General features: G+C 43.9%; 1 protein-coding gene across 1 annotated transcript in view; it reads right to left on the reverse strand.

The window, feature by feature from the left end:
• Positions 1 to 3,969: 3,969 nt before the first annotated feature.
• LOC126413257 (myrosinase 1-like) overlaps positions 3,970 to 19,008 on the reverse strand; it is a 109,373-nt gene continuing 94,334 nt past the window's right edge. The window contains exon 12 of the mRNA XM_050083158.1: positions 3,970 to 4,123. Within this exon, the coding sequence (XP_049939115.1) occupies positions 3,970 to 4,123 (154 nt within the window). The remainder of the gene's footprint in view (positions 4,124 to 19,008) is intronic.

The following is a 19,008-nucleotide window of genomic DNA, read 5'->3' on the forward strand; positions in this document are numbered from 1 at the left end:
ATGGCTTTCCATACTATTGTGGAATATGATCAAAGAGTCGAACTCCACAGATATAACGAACACAATCATTCATAACCAGTTCCAGACACCGTGAGCTGTTCTGCGAAAGACCTTGCACCATAACATCGCTGCAATAAATAATTGAAAGTAGAAGGGTTTGTACAAGTTTCTTTTTCAGGCCTAGAGGGAAGAGGTTCTATATTTTTATTGATTGGCGATTCCATGGCGTTTTGTGTGCACCACGACCAAATAGTGGATAGAATTGGAAGGAAAATCAGCATTGGCCGTATTTCGTTGTTTTATTGTCAGCAAAATCGATTTTCGGTCACTAAGTAACGATCCTCAGTGCTGTAATATGCAGTTAATGTTGGTAGGCACTGGTATCAAGCTATAACCATAAGCTTAGAGCGATCACATAAACTCAGTTTATGTGATCGCTCTAAGCTTGTGGTTATAGCTTGATACCAGTGCCTACCAATTTTAAATATTATATTACAGCACTGAGGATCGTCACTTAGTGACCGAAAATCGATTTTCCTGACAATAAAAGAACAAAATAAGGCCAATGCTGATTTTACTTCCAATTCTATATTTTGGTAGGGCATGGAGGGACAATTATTGCTTCTTGCAAATTATTGCAGTTACATGCACAATCCAGGTTTGATTTTCATCTGTTATTACTAAATAAATGGTTCAAATGGCTCTGAGCACTATGAGACTTAACATCTATGGTCATCAGTCCCCTAGAACTTAGAACTACTTAAACCTAACTAACCTAAGGACATCACACAACACCCAGTCATCACGAGGCAGAGAAAATCCCTGACCCCGCCGGGAATCGAACACGGGAACCCGGGGGGCTGTTCTTACTCCTAGATTCTTTACTGACAGAGAGAAGTTGATATTTGTCCTATTTAGTGTTAAAGATGTCATCGATTCTCAATATTTTGGGTAATGAACCAAGAATGACCAACCAATATCGCTTAGATTTTGGATGGGCTGAGTCTTAACTCTACATTCTGCGCCACTTTTGATAGTGCACACAGGTCAGTATTGAGATTCTCGACAACTATCTTCAGGTTTATTGAACTTGCACTTAAATACAAATGGAGGTCATTAGCGTACATGTGGTATTTGCAGTAGGACAAAACTGATGTATATAACTTGACGTATAACATGAGTTTATAGGACCTAATACCAAACTTTGTGGGACGCCTCACATTGCCTGCCTCCATTGGGACCTTACGGCGCTGGAAATGACGCAATGCTGGCGAGACGTCAGGTATGAGCAAAACCATTGCACTGAATCTGACGAGAAATTTAGGCTGCTAAGTTAGACAAGTAAAACGTTGACGTCGACGGTGTCAAAGGCTTTGCTAAAATTTAAGAAGCGCGTGACAGTCGCGTCTTGTGCATCCAACCACTAAAATATCTCCACCTGACATGTTTGCCCATGACATAATTTTCGTGAAATACTCCTCAGAACGTTCCAGAAAGACACCACGACTGACTACATACTGGGACCTCAAAGACATTAATTTATTTGAATTTGCAACTGATATTCTACAAATAGTTTTGGGGGACGCCTTCCATTACCTTCTTGCGCATACTCGAAAAACTTTAAGAATTTACTAACAAACTTACTCAATTACATGACAAATATGCTCCTCTAAAGACACGAAATGTAAGAAGAAAATTTGCACCTCGACTAACTGAAGAACAATAGCCGCTCGTGAATCATAGAGACGCTGCACATCAGGACTACAAACTGCGCCCCACTCCTGAAAATCATATTGCTTAGAGACAGAGACGGTACAGAGTCAGTCAAGCTGTGAGAAATCCTAAACTAGGGAGTGCCCATACCTTAACTGACAACAGAAACATAACAGCTGTCCTATGGAAAAATCTGCGTGGACACAGGAAAAGTAAAAGATGCAGCTGATCCCATTGTCCCAGCTGAAGAATTGAAACGATTGTTCACATAACCGACAACAACAATTGAACCACAGACGAAACAAAGGCACATTGATTGTCTATGTGGGTAATCGGCTGTAGCCACAAAAAATTCTATCTAAGCAATAACGTCAAAAAAGCTATCATGCGTATCAGATCAACATGTACTGGACGCGATGGCATCACAGTCAAAATAATGAAGCTTATTATTACTACTGCTCACTATAACATTTATCTTCCACTACTTAGCCACAGGTGTTTTCCTCAGCTCCTGGAAAAAGTGACTAGTTAAGCCACTATCTAAAAAGGACGTTGCTGCAGCACCCTCTTATTACCTACCCGTTTGCATTCTTCCTGTACTGTCCAAGGCCAGCTAACAAACTACCGAACGACAAACAACCTACAAGACGAATAGCAATCAAGTTTCGGTAAACAACGCAGCACATCTGCCTTGATAAGGGTAACAGGTGACTTGAAGCTTACCACAACGTGGGTCTCCATTTGGCAGGTTGTCTAATCATGCAATATCAAAATTTGCTGTGGATTTGGGTGTGACAATGGCCTGACGCTGAACTGCATGGGTGCACGAAGGCAGGCTTATGCATAGCGAATATTCCGGTCGAACACATCCAACCACCAAGAGGGAAGATCGCCGTATAGTGCACCGAGTAGACTGTAAGCCCTCCACATCTCAGCTTGCCATCCAATAACAGGAAAAGTTACATGTCATCCGTCAACATTGGTCGGAGACGAGCAGGAGCGGACTAGAGAATTTTCATTCAGCGCATAAGCTACCGTTAATAGCACAAACCAAATGGCTGCGTTTGGGATGGTGCCACGGCCAAGAAGCATGCACTGCTTTGAATGGCGTCGCACTGTGTTCAGCGATGAATCGCTATTCTGCTCTACCACGGATGACTGTCGTCGACGAGTATCGAGTATAGTGGCTACCTGTGGATGGATCCCAATGTACCAGTGTTTTGGAAAGGCACGACGACGTTTCTCCTGGTGTCACGGTGTGGGGAGCCTTCGGGTATGACTTCAGGTCACGGCTGGTACTCCCTGAAAGAACTCTGACAAGACAGCGACACATCTACGACGTCCTGCGTCCTTGTGTGTTACCTCTCACTGGCCGGTACTGTGGAGCGTTTTTTTCAGAGTCAGCTGGTTCACACGTGACACGTGTCTCTATGAAATGTTTGCCTGATTCTTAAGTACTCCCGTGACCTCCACGATCCCTATACCTGCCCTTCGTAGAACGCGTGCGGGACCAGCTCGGAAGTTCAGCCCGGTCCGTCCAGGTGCGTGTGCCCAGTTACATTGGCAGTGGACCAGCCCTCCTCAGGAGAGAATGCGACGGCCTTATGGCGCCCTTGCCGCCCATGGTGGCCGAGCAGGTGTAGGCGCTTCAGTCTGGAACGGCGTGACCGCTGCAGTCGCAGTTTCGAATCCTACCTCGGGCATGGATGTGTGTGATGTCCTTAGGTTAGTTAGGTTTAATTAGTTCTAAGTTCTAGGGGACTGATGACCTCAGATGTTAAGTCCCACAGTGCTCAGAGCCATTTGAACCATATGGCGCCCTTCGCAACCGAGTTAGTGCAAGCATCTAGGCCAGAGTTCGTGTTCTCAAACTGCTAGGTTATTTATAAATTTGACTCGATACAGTAATCACTGAAACAACATCACACGCCCACTCATCTCCTGAAGTTTCATTTCGTTTCCTCCTCCTCTCCCGGGTGATTTACTGATCTAGTCAGGCAGAGGATATTCTAATCAGTGAAGGCCCTATAACACTCGTTTGAAGTACTCTAAAATTTACCTTTCTGTCTGTTGATTTCATCCCGTTAACTATAAAGTATTGAGTTCTATCTGGTGCGGTAAGTGTTGAGGAAAAAATAAAACTATTTGTAGCACACTAATATATTTTATTCACTGCTTCTGTAAAAACTCGAAAGGCGGCTTGTGTAGAGGGCTAATTTTGTCAGAAGAAGCAGAGTGCTGCGCCCGCGGCCCGCCTCAGAGCAGCGGGGGCGTCGTGTCGGCGTCCTCGAAGTCCTGCAGCGGCACCTCCTTGCTTTGGTAGATCTGCCCCAGCACCGACACCGACGCCTTCGCCGTCCTCGGCCGCTCTGGGTCGTCAAAGTCCACAGCGTACAGGCCGAACTTCTTCCTGTAGGACGCAAAACAAATCACACCAGATATAGTGGGTATTAATGAAGTGAGGTGGCAGAAAGAACGAGACTTCTGTCAGGGCAGTATGAAGAATGAAATAGGAGTAATGCGAGAGTTAGTCTAATAATGATTAAGAAAATAGGTATGTGGGAAAGCAACTACGGGCAGCATAGTGAACACATTACTGTAACCAAGACAGAGACAAAGCCAATTCCCATCATGATACTACAACTTTATAAGCACATTACATCCATATATGATGAGGACACTGAAAGAATCTATGATGAGATAAAACAAATTATTAAGATAACTGGAGGAGACGAAAATTTAATTCAATTGTGATTAGACAGGAGAAAAAATAAGAAAAAGGGAAAAAAGTTCAAGGAGAACATGGACCAAGAGAAAGAAGTGGAAGGGGAAGCCAGCTGGTAGAATTTGGCACATAGCCACAATTTTAAACATTTCTAACACTTGGTTTAAGAATCATATAAGAATATTGTGTATGTAGTGATGAGCTGGAGACACCAGAAGGTTTCAGAGTGATTTTATAAATAAAAGACAGAGATTCTGAGACCAGATTTTAAACTGTAAGACATTTTCAGCAGCAGACGTGGATTCTGACCGTAATTTATTTGTTACTAACTGCAGATTAAAACTGAAAAACTGCAGAAGCATAGGAAATTAAGGAGAACGGGCTCGAATAAAAAGAAAGGAGTTGAGAGTGGATCTTAGGGTCAGCATCAGGCAATATTCGACTGAATCAGTGGAAAAGAATCCAGTGAAACACGAATGGGTAGGCTTCAGATAACGTTATTGAGTGAACCCATCAGAGTGTAAAAAAGGCGAAAAGAAAATGCGTCGATGAAATCCTTGGATTACTGCATCTAAAGTAAGAAGAAGGAAAATACAAAAATGAAGCAAATAAAAGAGGAGTATGGGAATAAGACGTCTAAAAATGAGATGAGCAATAAATGCAAAATTGCTAACCAGGAATGGTTCTAGGACAAATGAAAGGCTGTATAAGCAGTGATGATTTAGCGAAAGATAAATGCCGCTTTTAGGAAAATTAAAGAAACCTTTGGAGAAAAGAAAAGCAGGGTTATCAATATAAGGAGCTCAGATGGCAAGACAGTACTAACCAAAAAGTGAAAATTGAAGGGTGGAAGGAATAAACAGCTGCATAAGGGAAATAAATTTGAAAGCTACATTAAAGAAACGGAAAAGAAAATAAGTGAAGATGAGGTGGGATATATGATATTTTGCTAGAGAATTTTGTAGAGCAGTAAAACGACAATGTGGAAACAAGACCAACTGAAGTAGGTGACATTCCCTCAGAATTATTGAAATCTTTGAGAGAGCATGTTGTTATAAATTTGTTCATTCTGATGTGAAAGGCATGATTCTCGGCGAAATACCCTCATACTTCAAGAAGAACGTAAGAACTCTAATTCCAAAGTTGACAAGTACTGACAGGTGTGAATATTAACGAACTATAAGTTAAGTAAATCATGGTTGAAAAAATAATAACACGAATAATTTACAGGAGACTGGAAAAAGTGATAGAAGCCGACCTCGAGCAAACTCACTTTGTGTTACTGAGAAATGTAGGAACACGTGAGGCAATACTGCACCTGTGACATATCTTAACAGACAAATTGAAAAAAATGTAAACTGTCGTTCAGTAGCATTTATAGATTTAGAAAAAGCATTACACACTACTGACTGGAATATACTCTTTGAAATTATATGGCTATAAGAGACAAAATACAGTGAGTGAAAGGATATCTACAATGTGCAGAGAAACCAGACAGCAGTTATAGGAGTCGTAAGACATGAAAGAGAAGCAGCAGTTGAGAAGGATGTGAAATAGGGTTGTAGCATACAATGTTATTCTGACTGTACAGGGAGCCAGCAGTAAACGAAACCAAGGGAAAATCTGAAAGGGATTATTAAAGATCATGACGAAGCAATAAAAACACTGTCGTCTGCCGACTACATTGCGATTCTGACAGAGACGACAAAGGACTTGAAAGAGTACTAAAAGATAATGGATGGCGTCTTAAAAAGGGGTTATAAGGTGAACATCAACTGAAGTAAAATAAGCATAGTGGAATGGCCCTCTTTGTGCATGATATTACAACAGGCTCTAGATACCAGCTCTCAGGTTGATGCTATATTCCTCGACTTTCGAAATGCGTTCGACTCAGTTCCGCACTGTCGCTTGCTCCAAATGTGCGCGCTTACGGTCTATCCGATGACATATGGCGTTGGATAGAAAGTTCTCAAACAGACAGAGAGCAATACGTCGTCCTGAATGGAGAGACTTCAACAGAAACAAACGTAACATCAGGTGTGCCCAAGGGCAGCGTAATAGGTCCTCTGCTTTTTACAATTTACATAAACGATCTGGTTGATGGACTGACAGCGGCATTACACTGTTTGCCGATGATGTTGTAGTCTACAGGAAAGTAGTATCACACGAAAATTATGAACAAATCAACGAGGATTTGCAGAAAATAAATGCGTAGTGTAATGACTGGCAGTTGTCTCTCAATATTAGTAAGTGTAACCTACTGTGTATAACAAGGCGAAAATCCCCATTAATGTACGAGTACAAAATAAATGCCCACTCTTTGCAAGCGGCAAAATCCGTCAAGTATTTGGGTGTGACTATTCGAAATGATCTCAAATGGAACGATCAGATTACACAGGTAATGGTTAATGCGAACTCTAGATTGGGGTTTATTGGTAGAATCCTGAAGAGATGGAGTCCTTCAACAAAGGAAATTGCTTACAATAGTTCATCCAGTCTTAGAGTATTGTTCGTTTGTCTGACACAAGAGATTGAGAGGGTCCAAAAAAGAGCGGCAAGATTCGTTACTGGTACATTTAACCATCGCGAGAGCGTTACAAATCTCATAGAAAGTTTGAAGTGGGACACACTTGCAGATAGACGACGTGCTAAACGGAAGGGGCTGCTCACTGAATTCTAAAACCCGATGCTCACCGGGGATGTAGAGCATATATTATTACTACCAACTTACAGATCGTACAATGATTACCTTTGAAAGATAAGGGAAATTAGAGCTCGTACTGAGGTGTTCAGACACTCGTTTATCCCTCGCCCGATCCGTGAGTGGAACAAGGCGGGGGCGGGGGGGGGGGGGAGGGAGGTAATATGACTGGCACGAATAGTGCCCTCCGCCACACATCGCTTGGTGGCTAGCTGAGTATATATGTAGATGACCGAATTGCAGTAGGAATTCTGACTCTAAAGTAATAGACGAGTATAGTTGATTGAGCAGCAAGATAACTTATAATGGCCGAATTAGGGAGTATATGAACTGCAGACTGGCATAGTAAGAGAAGAGCACCTGGAAGAGAGAAATTTACAAATTCCGAATATAAATTTAAATGTTAAGAAATGTTTCCTGAAGGTATTTGTCTGGAGTGTTGCGTTGTGTGGAAGTGAAACAAGGACGATAATCAGTTTAGAAAAGAAGAGAATAGAATTTTTTGATATTTGGTGCTGAAGAAGAATTCTGAAGATTAGATGAACAGATTGAGTATCTAATGACGAGGTACCGAACTGAAATTGGGAAAAATGAAATGTAGAGCACAGTTTGATTAACAGAAGGGATCGATTGTTTGGACACAACCAGAGGCATCAAGGAATAGTTAACCTGGTAGTGGAGGGAAGTGAGAGTGCCAGAAATTGTACAGTGGGCTCTTGGATGGAATGGAAGGAGCAAGTTCAAATAGTTACGCAGAAGCGAAGAGACCTCCACAGGCCCGATCAGCCTAGAGTACTGCATCAAACCAATCTGTCGACAGATGCCCACGAAACAACAACACATCAACTCTCGTATCCTGCATAATGGTCCATTATCTGGAGGAAACTTTTTGGTGATTTTTTAGTTTGAAGGGAGAAAGGAAGCAAAATTAGGTTTCAACATCTCGTTGACACCGAGATCATTACAGATGGAGAACAAGCTCTAATTGTTTCGAGGATGGGGAAGGAAATCGGCCGTGCCCATCCTGATATTTGCCTGGAGCGATTTGGGGAAACCACGGAAAACCTAAATCTTGATTACCAGATGCAGATTTGAACCGTCGTCATCCCGAAAACGAGTTCAGTGTGCTGCTCACTGTGCAGTCTCGTTCGGTGTTTTTTCCGTCTGACAGCGGAGTGAAATACGACCCATGTGTAGTGTTCAAACACGGCGCAGACTGCACCTACTGGAATCATAGTAGGGTCAGTGTCAAAAGTTTCTCCAAAATAATATAATCTGCTCAAAAAGAGACCTGCGTGGTCTTTTCTAAAATAATAACCTCTTGCCCAGTACTTCATTCATAAAATGAAACAGCTACGAGCATTCATCTGTGTAACAGAGGCGAAGGTCTCAGTTCCGGCGTCAGCGCCGTTGGGTACGGCTCTCTCCAGCCGTGGACGGGACTGTGACGCCTAGGAAGGTCGTTTCAAGCTCAGACTGTGTGCTCACAGTGACTTCACGGCATGAAGGATTGTCAGCATGGGAAAGCTGGCTATCAAACTGTCATTGACCACAAGGACGTCATTCGAATGTTTAACCGCTATCGTGGGGCACAAAATTTTAACGATGTTTCTCGTAGTAGGCTCTCTACTAAATTTGGCTTTTAGGTCCCTTGAGGAGAGCAAAACAGAACTATGTGCTTCCGTTTCAGACGCAACTGGGTGGTCTAAGACGGCCAGCAGTCATTTCCATATTCAATTTGCCTTCTAAAGTCCGTTAGAACAAGGGTATAAACCTCACAGCAGTGTTGTGCGTGAAGACAGTAGGCAATATGACAGAAAGGATCCTGGGTGAAAACAGCTTCAGATGCTCAGTAATGTGTAGGATTTGTTTGACGCACGGTGAACGTCATACAGGAACGTGGAGGTGACCAGGTACCATTCCACATCTGACAGATGCAGCCCCACAGGTTCACAATTTTGGTAAGTTGTTGGATCAATACTGCGAAAGTGTGTCGAACGGCTCTCACGTTGGCTGAGGGTAATCCATAGGTTGTGCAGTACTGGGACAAGTACTCAACCGTCTGCGATGCGTTCGGCTTTGGAGAGGATTACGCACTAGCAGGTTGGACCTACCTAGTGAGTACTTTTCTTCAAAAATAGAATGATCTACGATATCTGCGGCCACGAACCTGACTGAGCGCACTTTGGAATACCTGAAACTCGCATTGTGTCATCAGAAGAAGATTCCTCACAGACTGGATGACATAGTGGGAGGCATGAAAAGATGGAACCAGGTATGTTACAATCCGTATGGTGATATAATACGGTACTGAATAATTGGAAATTTATTCACTGGCAGTGAATTATTTGACATCAGTTGTGTTATGTGTAAATGTACTATCTGTAGATGCACTATCTTTTAGTGACTCATGAAAATTTGTGCCAGATTGGGACTCGAATCTGAATTTCCCGCTTATCTTATAAGCGGTCGGCTTAACTACATCAGCTACCCGTGCATGCTCAACGCACTGACCCGAATCCGCATATGTCACTCTGCCTATATCCTTTGCTATAGTCGACTACATTCGCCAACTAAAGCTCATGAACATTATTGATTGGACTCCCGCAGCAGAGAGAAGAAAACTACGATGAATCAAGACTAATGTCTTTTATCATGATATGCCCACCTAGGCTTGTGATACTTAATTTCTGAAAGAACAAGCATTGTTGACGATCCACTATTATATCAAATAATACGAAATTTATTTGCTGAATGCAATTTCTTCGACATCGAATGTATTAGATATATGAGTACTACCACTCAGTGACACATGAAAATTTGTATCAGACCAGAACTCAATCCCGAATTTCCCGCTCATCGTGAGCAGTCGCCTTGACCACTTCTGTCAGCCATGTGCACAGCTTGCACTGACCTAAACGTGCATGTGTCACATTTTGTACGACCTTATCCCATAGTCCACTATATTCATCATCTAATGCTATCCAAAATCCAGCTTCGAATCCAGGTCTAGCACAGATTTCCGTGTCACTTATTGACAGTATCTACATCTACATTTCGCAAGCCAATCAACGGTGTGTGGCGGAGGGCACTTTACGTGCCACTGTCGTTACCTCCCTTTCCTGTTCCAGTCGCGTATGATTCGCGGGAAGAACGACTGCCGGAAATCCTCCGTGTGCGCTCGAATCTCTCTCATTTTACATTCGTGATCTCCTCGGTAGGTATAAGTAGGGGGAAGAAATATATTCGATACCTCATCCAGAAAAGCACCCTCTCGAAACCTGGAGAGCAAGCTACACCGCGATGCAGAGCGCCTCTCTTGCAGAGTCTGCCACTTCAGTTTGCTAAACATCTCCGTAACGCTACCACGCTTACCAAATAACCCCGTGACGAAACGCGCTGCTCATCTTTGGATCTTCTCTACCTCCTCTGTCAACCCGACCGGGTACGGATCCCACACTGACGAGCAATACTCAAGTATAGGTCGAACGAGTATTTTGTAAGCCACTTCCTTTGTTGATGGACTTCATTTTCTAAGGACTCTCCCAATGAATCTCAAACTGGCACCCGCCTTACCAACAATTAATTTTATATGATCATTCCACTTCAAATCGTTCCGTACGCTTACTCCCAGATATTTTACAGAAGTAACTGCTACGAGTGTTCGTTACGCAATCATATAATCATACAATAAACGATCCTTCTTTCTATGTATTCGCAATACATTACATTTGTCTGTGTTAAGGGTCAGTTGCCACTCCCTGCACCAAGTGCCTATCCGCTGCAGATCTTCCCGCATTTCGCTGCAATTTTCTAATGCTGCAACTTCTCTGTATACAACAGCATCATCGGCGAAAAGCCGCATGGAACTTCCGACACTATCTACTAGATCATTTATATATATTGTGAAAAGAAAGGGTCCCATAACACTCCACTGTGGCACGCCAGAGGTTACTTTAACGTCTGTAGACGTCTCTCCATTGAGAACAACATGCAATGTTCTGTTTGCTAAAAACTCTTCATTCCAGCCACACAGCTGGTCTGATATTCCGTAGGCTCTTACTTTATCTATCAGGCGACAGTGCGGAACTGTATCGAACGCCTGCCGGAAGTCAAGGAAAATTTCTGGGTCTCATGAACAAATAAAGCGAGTTGTGTCTCACACGATCTCTCTTTCCGGAATCCATGTTGATTCCTACAGAGTAGATTCCGGATTTCCAGAATTGACATGATACGCTAGCAAAAAATACAGCTGATGTCAAAGAACTCACGGCCAGAGCACAAATTTCGAATGATTTCGTACAGCTTTGGATCATCAACGTCTGTTCTTTCAGACATGCAAGCAAGTGTTACAAAACTACACAAGCATATAACAGCAACAAAGTAAGTCCCGATTCCTCGCACTCTCATTCTCCATGGCGTGGGTATCCAGCTAATAGTGTTAGTGAACATTAGGTGATGAATTCAATAAACTGTAGCACAAGGATGTAGACAATATGGCGTATGAAGGTCTAGGTCGATCCAAGGGAGAGTGCACGGATGGACCAAGTGGTCAACGCAAGTGCATGCGGTAAGTGGGATATTTGGATTCAGGTCTTGCTCTGGCACAAATTTTTATGAGTCACTAAAATAATTACATCTACACATAATACACCCGATCTCAAAAAATTCGCAGAACAAATTTAGAATTATTTTTTACAAGTGTGGATCATCAACAAGATCTGTTGTTACGGACATGCAAGTGAATACGGTACTGAACTTTACACATCAGCAAATCAGCAAATTTCTACTTCAAAGGTGTGCACTTCCTATCAGTCTATTACAATGGTGTGAGCCAAACCGTGGGCTCGTTGCTGTAATCGTACTACTTGCCACAGCCTGCTGGCGTAACGTTGTGCTGCACTGCCTGCAAAAATGGTTCAAATGGCTCTGAGCACTATGGGACTTAACTTCTGAGGTCATCAGTTCCCTAGAACTTAAGAACTACTTAAACCTAACTAACCTAAGGACATCACACATATCCATGCCCGAGGCAGGATTCGAACCTGCGACCGTAGCGGTCGCGCAGTTCCAGACTGTAGCGCCTAGAACCGCTCGGTCTCTCCGGCCGGCCACTGCCTGCCTAGGAGCTACAACAGAAGTGTCCAGTGGTTGTACAATAAAGTTTGCGTGAACCGGGACGCTTGAGCAGCGTTGTGACAGGTGGCGTACTTCAGATATCAGACCTGCGGGTCGGCCGTTGTGACCAAGCGATTCTAGGCGCTTCAGTCTGGAACCGCGTGACCGCTACGGTCGCAGGTTCGAATCCTGCCTCGGGCATGGATGTGTGTGATGTCCTTAGGTTAGTTAGGTTTAAGTAGTTCAAGGGGACTGATGACCACAGATGTTAAGTCCCATAGTGCTCAGAGCCAGCCAAGTGTGGGGCATTAGTTTCATTTGCAATTTTAGCGCGCAGGTAGTGGTGCGTTCAGATTTTTGTTATCATTTATGTGTAAAACGTTGTATCAGATTGGTTGTAACATGAAGACATTAGTGATGTCATGGAGGGTGTTTCGTTGTAGGGCGGGACCGACGTCTTCAGAGGGCACTGTTTAAGACTGAAGACGAGTGCTGGTCTGTGCGGTGATACAGCCGCACGTCTTCGGTCAGGGAACATTTTCGTATCGGTGGTCGTGACACCGAAATATATCGCGTGACTTCACTGGAGACTTAGTTATCTTGCAGTGGTCAGGCCTCTGTTATTTTCGCCGGATGTTCGGCGGAACTTCTGATTTTGCGTGTGATTTTGATTCGGAATTTGTGTTAGTTGATTTGGAATCTGAGTTAGTTAACTTACTTTGCGACTGCAGGACTGCGAGGGAGGAGTGCAGATAGTCTCTCAGGAAGATCTCAAGCGAATTTTTATGTGCTTCTTTGAATCGAAATATTGTTCGTTTATTTTCGGAGGATTTGGGAGTTACGCTATGACAGCTCTGTCTTCACTAATCCCAATAACCGTTTTGATGCTCGTTATTAGCTCAGGATTCCTTATTGCTGAGAGGTCCAGTGTGATTCAACAACCGTTTACTGTTCATGGACTAATTGTACAAAATAATTTCCGGAGAATGCGTTTAGCATAATTTGGCATGAGGTATGTAATTTCGCCAACTTATCGAGGATAAATTGAAGTTACGGCCAACGATTTGAGCATTAGTGCTTTCTATTATCCGTTGGAACTCTGGTACTTTCCCAATACACTATGACAATTTACAAAAATGGTTCAAATAGCTCTGAACACTATGGAACTTCACATCTGAGGTCATTCGTCCCCTAGAACTCGGAATGGCTGGTTCAAATGGCTCTGAGCACTATGGGACTTAACTTCTGAGGTCATCAGTATCCTAGAACGTAGAACTACTTAAACTAACCTAAGGACATCACACACATCCATGCCCGAGGCAGGATTCGAAACTGCGACCGTAGCGGTCGCGCGGTTCCAGACTGAAGCGCCTAGAACCGCACGGCCACCACGGCCGGCGACAATTCACAAGTGTTATTCACATTCCTAGATCAATGTTCTTCCTGTCTTCAATCTGCGCCCGTTGAGATTGAAGACCTCTCTGTGTTTCCCTGTGACCCTCTAACCTGAATCCCAGCCAGTCCACGCTACACAGCGCCCGCTACCCGTGCAGCTGACTCTTGTGTGTAATGGACTCCTCATCTATTTGACGGAAACCAAACTCGTACCATCTTATGGCGCAAGTTGAGGGATCTGCGGTCTACATGGTCGTAGAAGCGTCTGAGCCTCTTATTCAGAACCTCCACTTGGATCTGTAGAAGTGGTTTGCAATCGGTTCTGTCGACTATGCTGCAAATGGGTGAGCTCTGCTTTCATCTCGCAAGCAAATCTTTCAGCCTTGACCATTTCAGATAGCTGCTCGTAACCAGAGAGACTCTCTTCGATCCAAAGCAAAACACATTATTGGTACTGACGTGAGCGGCCACCTGCTGTTGTCTGCACCCTGTGCTCATAGTGGCATCTGGAAGCGTGTGTTTCGCACTTGGAATGACTCCACACAGTATGCACACAGAGTGCACACTGGATTTTTCCCCTCCTTGGCAACCATATCCCAAAGGGGCTCCAAAATGCACCTAACATTGGAGCCCCCAACTACCAATAATCCTACCCTTCGTGACTGCCCGGATCTTGCAGGCTGAGAGGCTTCCTCTGGAAGAGGACAAGCTATTGCATCTGGCTGAAGGACAGTGACAACCACAGGCAGCACCTGGAAATTGTTTGCTAGGGTAAGAAGGGCGGCTTTACGTTCAGCTGCCTGGGAAGTCTTTCACTACCTGCCGTGTCCTGAGGCAATCTCCCATTCGACCACAGGTGAGGGGTGAACCTCAATGTGAGTAGTAACTGGGCTGGCCACGACTGCAGACCTTTCGGCGGACTCACAGGTCATGTTGAACGTCCGTTGGATTCGCATAGCTGGCCCACAACAGTGATGCCTACCCACTGCAGCCTCAAGCTGTGTAACCGAAGCCAACACAGTCTGGAACTGAGAGTGAAGTGCCACCAACTCGGCTCGCATCAACTCACGGCAAACACAGTTCCTATCCTTACTAAAGATCGTGAGAAACTACTCCACACAGACGAACTAAGACTAGTAACATCCCTGCAGTATTCTACTGTAGACAGTAACGAAAACTCAAGAACAGATAGCGCCCAAATCCTGTCTGTTAGACGATCTAAGGTGGCCTCCCGGTCGGCTTCCCCACAAAATCTTTCACAGTCTGCCTGTCCTCTGAGCAATCTCCTACTCGACCACGGGTGACAAGTCAAATTCAGTCTGGACTAACGGGGGATATGTGGAACGTGCTTTGTGTCACCTGGATTCCCACGTCTGGTCCCTGACAGTAACGCCCATTGGCGACAGTGTCAAGCTGTGTAAGCGAAGCCAACATTGCCCGGAGCTGTGTGCGAAGGGTCACCGACTAGTTCGTATACGAACGCAGTGGTCACACTCCCTATCCATACCAAAGCCCAGATGTTGTTTCAACTTGCCGAAAAGATGGAATTCAAATGATGCAAGCCCGCGAAATCCCGATGGGCATCATTCCACTACAACTGGACCGTGGTCCGTGGTCCGTACACCGCCAGAACTTCATGGTGAATTTCTGTGCAGTTTAAACGTTGTGCCTACAGGAATCGTACTGTTGCCCGTACTTCAGTTCTGAAGTATTTTTCCAGCTGCCGCGCCATTTTTACTCCCAGACTGTGGTGCAGCTGCTACCCGCACCGAAGCAGAACTGTGTGTGTAAGACACCTGGCACACGTAGCCTCTTCTGACAGCGCACTGCTCTTTCTGCGTAATTGCCTTTTTCTCTCAGACGATGCGTTCCCACCTGTTTCGGGAAAAATGTGTTTTCGGCAAACTGATAAAAGCGAACAGAATGCTAAACTGTATATTGCATGGAATCAGCTGGAAAGTGGAAGAAAAAAGGAAGATCAGGGTTTAACGTCCATTGATGACGAGGTCATCAGAGGCGGAGGGAAGGATAGCAACGGAAATCAGTAAAAGTTCTTCTGGAAGGAAAAGTGCCAGAATTTGCCTCAGCCAATTGAGGGAAACCACGGAAAACATGAACCCAGATGGCCGGACGGGTATTCCAACTGCCGTCCCCCTGACTGCAACTCCAGAGTGCTAAACACCGAGCCATCTCGCTGGCTGGTAAAAGTGGACAAAACGAACTCAATTTCAGTATTTCAAACGGGAACACAGCTAAGGAAGAGTGTGATCAGAAAGAGTTCTCAAAACTGAACATTTTTGTTCAAAAATTCGGTAACATCATCAATAAACTCTTCGTGGAAACGCGCCACGTCACGCTAGGCAAGCAAATCCAACTGGCGAGAGCTGCCGGTAGTCGGTGCAGCTTGCGTTCCTCCTTGACTCTTGCCAGCACTCACGTCTAACAGGATACGTCATGGCTGTACGTTCTCAAGACTGGTCGTCCTCAGCTATTCGTTCAGTAATGACGTACTCTAAGAAAGAGTTATCCGGAGAAGAACGCCAGAAACAAGCAGGGGATTTTGCGCAGGGATACGTTTATATCGGCGCGGACACGACACGATTTTAAGCGACTTGAGGCACGGACTCGCAACTATGTTCAGGTGCAGCCTGCTCACAATAGCAATTAGCCAGTCAGTTGACGTGTTGGAGTCTATGTCAGTGCAGATAATCTTGCTGCACTAAGTCTCGACACACTTATTTCTACAGGAAGAGAAGTACTGGATTCCAGGGTGATTGCAAGTACCGCCTGCCGTATTTCACACGATAGCTGATTACGTCCACATCACACCCACGTTCATCGGGCATTAAGCGAAGATCATTTCCAGACAAGATTCGCCTTCCGAACTTGTTTTATCACTCGAAATATGGAAGTAGCCCCATTCGTACTGTGGACTCGTGAAGCTACTTCCAAATCTAATGGCTAGGTAAATATTAAGAATCCTTACTGTTCGTCAGAAGGAAGTCACAACTGGTTATGTCAGCGGGACATCGGGAGCACAGAAACCTGGTTTGGTTTCATCCATGTCAAAGTTCTCGAACTTTATTTTTACTGATGAACAGTTAAATGGTGGACGCTGCTCTAAAGTTATGCACCATGCAATGACAGAAATACTAAAACGTTTTCCACCGGCACCACTGTTGTTAATGCGATTGTATCAAAGTGTGAGTGTGCACAACTATTTTTCTTGATTGCCAGGTGTATCGTTAATCAAACTTTCCGTGATCAATAGGTCGGTACGGCAGTGTCAATGTCTTGGACGCCATGCTCTCTACGTTAAACCACATACATTATCTATTTCGGGGGGGGATATAAAAGACATTTTATCAGCAATGCTCTACGAAGCGAGATGTGATGAAAGAATTCGCCAAGTATGTGCGTCGCGGATGCAGGGATACTCCACGGAGGTCAAAGTCACAAAGGGAGGGCGAGGCATGATTTTGTTTAGAACAGGACGGAAACAATTTTGAGCACCTGTTATAGTAAACCAAAACAAAAATGTGTAATTTTCTAATAATTTGTTAGAATTGTTGGAACGGGAAGTGATTTTTTCATGTTAGTTGAAAGTGAAAGGAATAGCCTTTCCTGTACTGGAACATCAGAAAGCACGTCCATTATCCTACAATTCTATTTCTTTTCTCCAGACTGAGTTTTTAACTATATTACCGAAATGGTGCAAAATAAGAAAGAAGTTTCTTTCACAAAAATGTTCTGTTGTGTAACCTCTTTTCAACATATCAACTTTTGCTCCAGTATTCCTCGATACTCAGAATTGGGCTCTGTCTTCTCCATTTCCCAACAGTTTCCAAGCAACGTAAGAGACACCATAATATCCATCTTTACCGTTGTGGTTAAAACACATTTTACCTGAAAAGGAGTGAACGCAACGTTTGCAAGGAAAAGTGTTTATTTGTTGAATCTGAAACACACTCTATACTTTTAAATGCTGTTGTGTCCATCATGGAGGTATGTGGGTAACGTACAATCTCTACAAAAATTTCGGAATAACATATCGAGGGGGAGTAATAAAAAAGCTTGAGATTAGGGGAGAGTAATAGTATATGCGGGCGATGCTTCATAAATCTGATTAAGAAACAAGACACTGTAGCTATTAGATGACTTTTGCTATTTGGGCCACAAAATAACTGAGGATGGCCAAAGTAAGGAGGCTGCCAATAGAAAGAAAAGCGTAGCTAATATAAATTTAAATGTTACGGCTTCTTCTCTGAAGGTATTTGTCTTATGTAGAAGTGAAAAGTGGACAATAAGAAGTTCAAGCAAGAAGACAGTAGGAAATTGGGACATATGATACTACAGAAGAGTGCTGAAGACTAGATGGGTGCAGCAAATAACTAACGAAGATATACTAAACCGAGCTGGAGAAGGAAGTAATTCATGGTACAACTTGATTACAGGAAGAGATGAGGCACATTGTAAGGCGTCAAATTTGGTGGTGGTGATGGTGATGAGGTGGTGGGCGGGGGGGGGGGGGGGGGAGGGGAGTAAGAGGCGGTAAAACCTGCAGCAGGAAACCAAGGAGACCAGCAGTGAGCAGGCTCAAATGGATGTAGGTTGCAGAAATGAAGAGACACAAGCACAGCGAACTGCACAAAACCTGAGACGAACAGGCAGAAAATGATGAGGATTTGGACGAACTGTTAATGGAAATGGACAGATCGCTTACAGCAAAATCTGGACAAGGATAAACAAAACAAAGAGAAATTATAGAAGCTCTAGAAATGAATTAAAATTTGTACCACGACCAGGTCTTGAACCTGGGTCTTCTTACTTTCTAGACAGGTGCGTTAGCCATTATACCATCTTGAGCTTATTTTCCCCTCCTTAGATCGTCACTATCGCCGATGCTCTCCGGTGTTGGAAAACCACGCCAGTGTTGGACATAATGGGTAAAATCTTGCCTGTAGCTCAGGCGTAGATGGTCTATAGATTTGATATGATTAAATTTTCCTTGAGACATTTGTGTCTCATCTCTATTGTAGATAAAGAAGAGACTCAAATGTCTCAAAGAAAATTTGATTATATCAAAACAAAGAGAAATCAAAGAGAGAGTACCCCAAACGACAACAGCTAACTGAAGATTAAAAAGTGATAGAATTCCGCCAAGTTTAACATCAGGATGCAACCAATAAAGTCCTTAAGCACAGGCTATCTTTGGTGAAGGAAGCCTATGCCAAGAGAAATAGACTTGTCTCCAGATGCGCTCCAGCAGTCAGTCTCAAGTCTTGGAACTGTTCTTCTCAGGCCCATAACTGTACGAAACTGACGGGTGGACAGCGAGAGAAAATGGGAAGCAGAT

The sequence above is a fragment of the Schistocerca serialis genome, chromosome 7 (genome assembly GCF_023864345.2).
Source record: "Schistocerca serialis cubense isolate TAMUIC-IGC-003099 chromosome 7, iqSchSeri2.2, whole genome shotgun sequence".
Classification (NCBI taxonomy): domain Eukaryota; kingdom Metazoa; phylum Arthropoda; class Insecta; order Orthoptera; family Acrididae; genus Schistocerca; species Schistocerca serialis.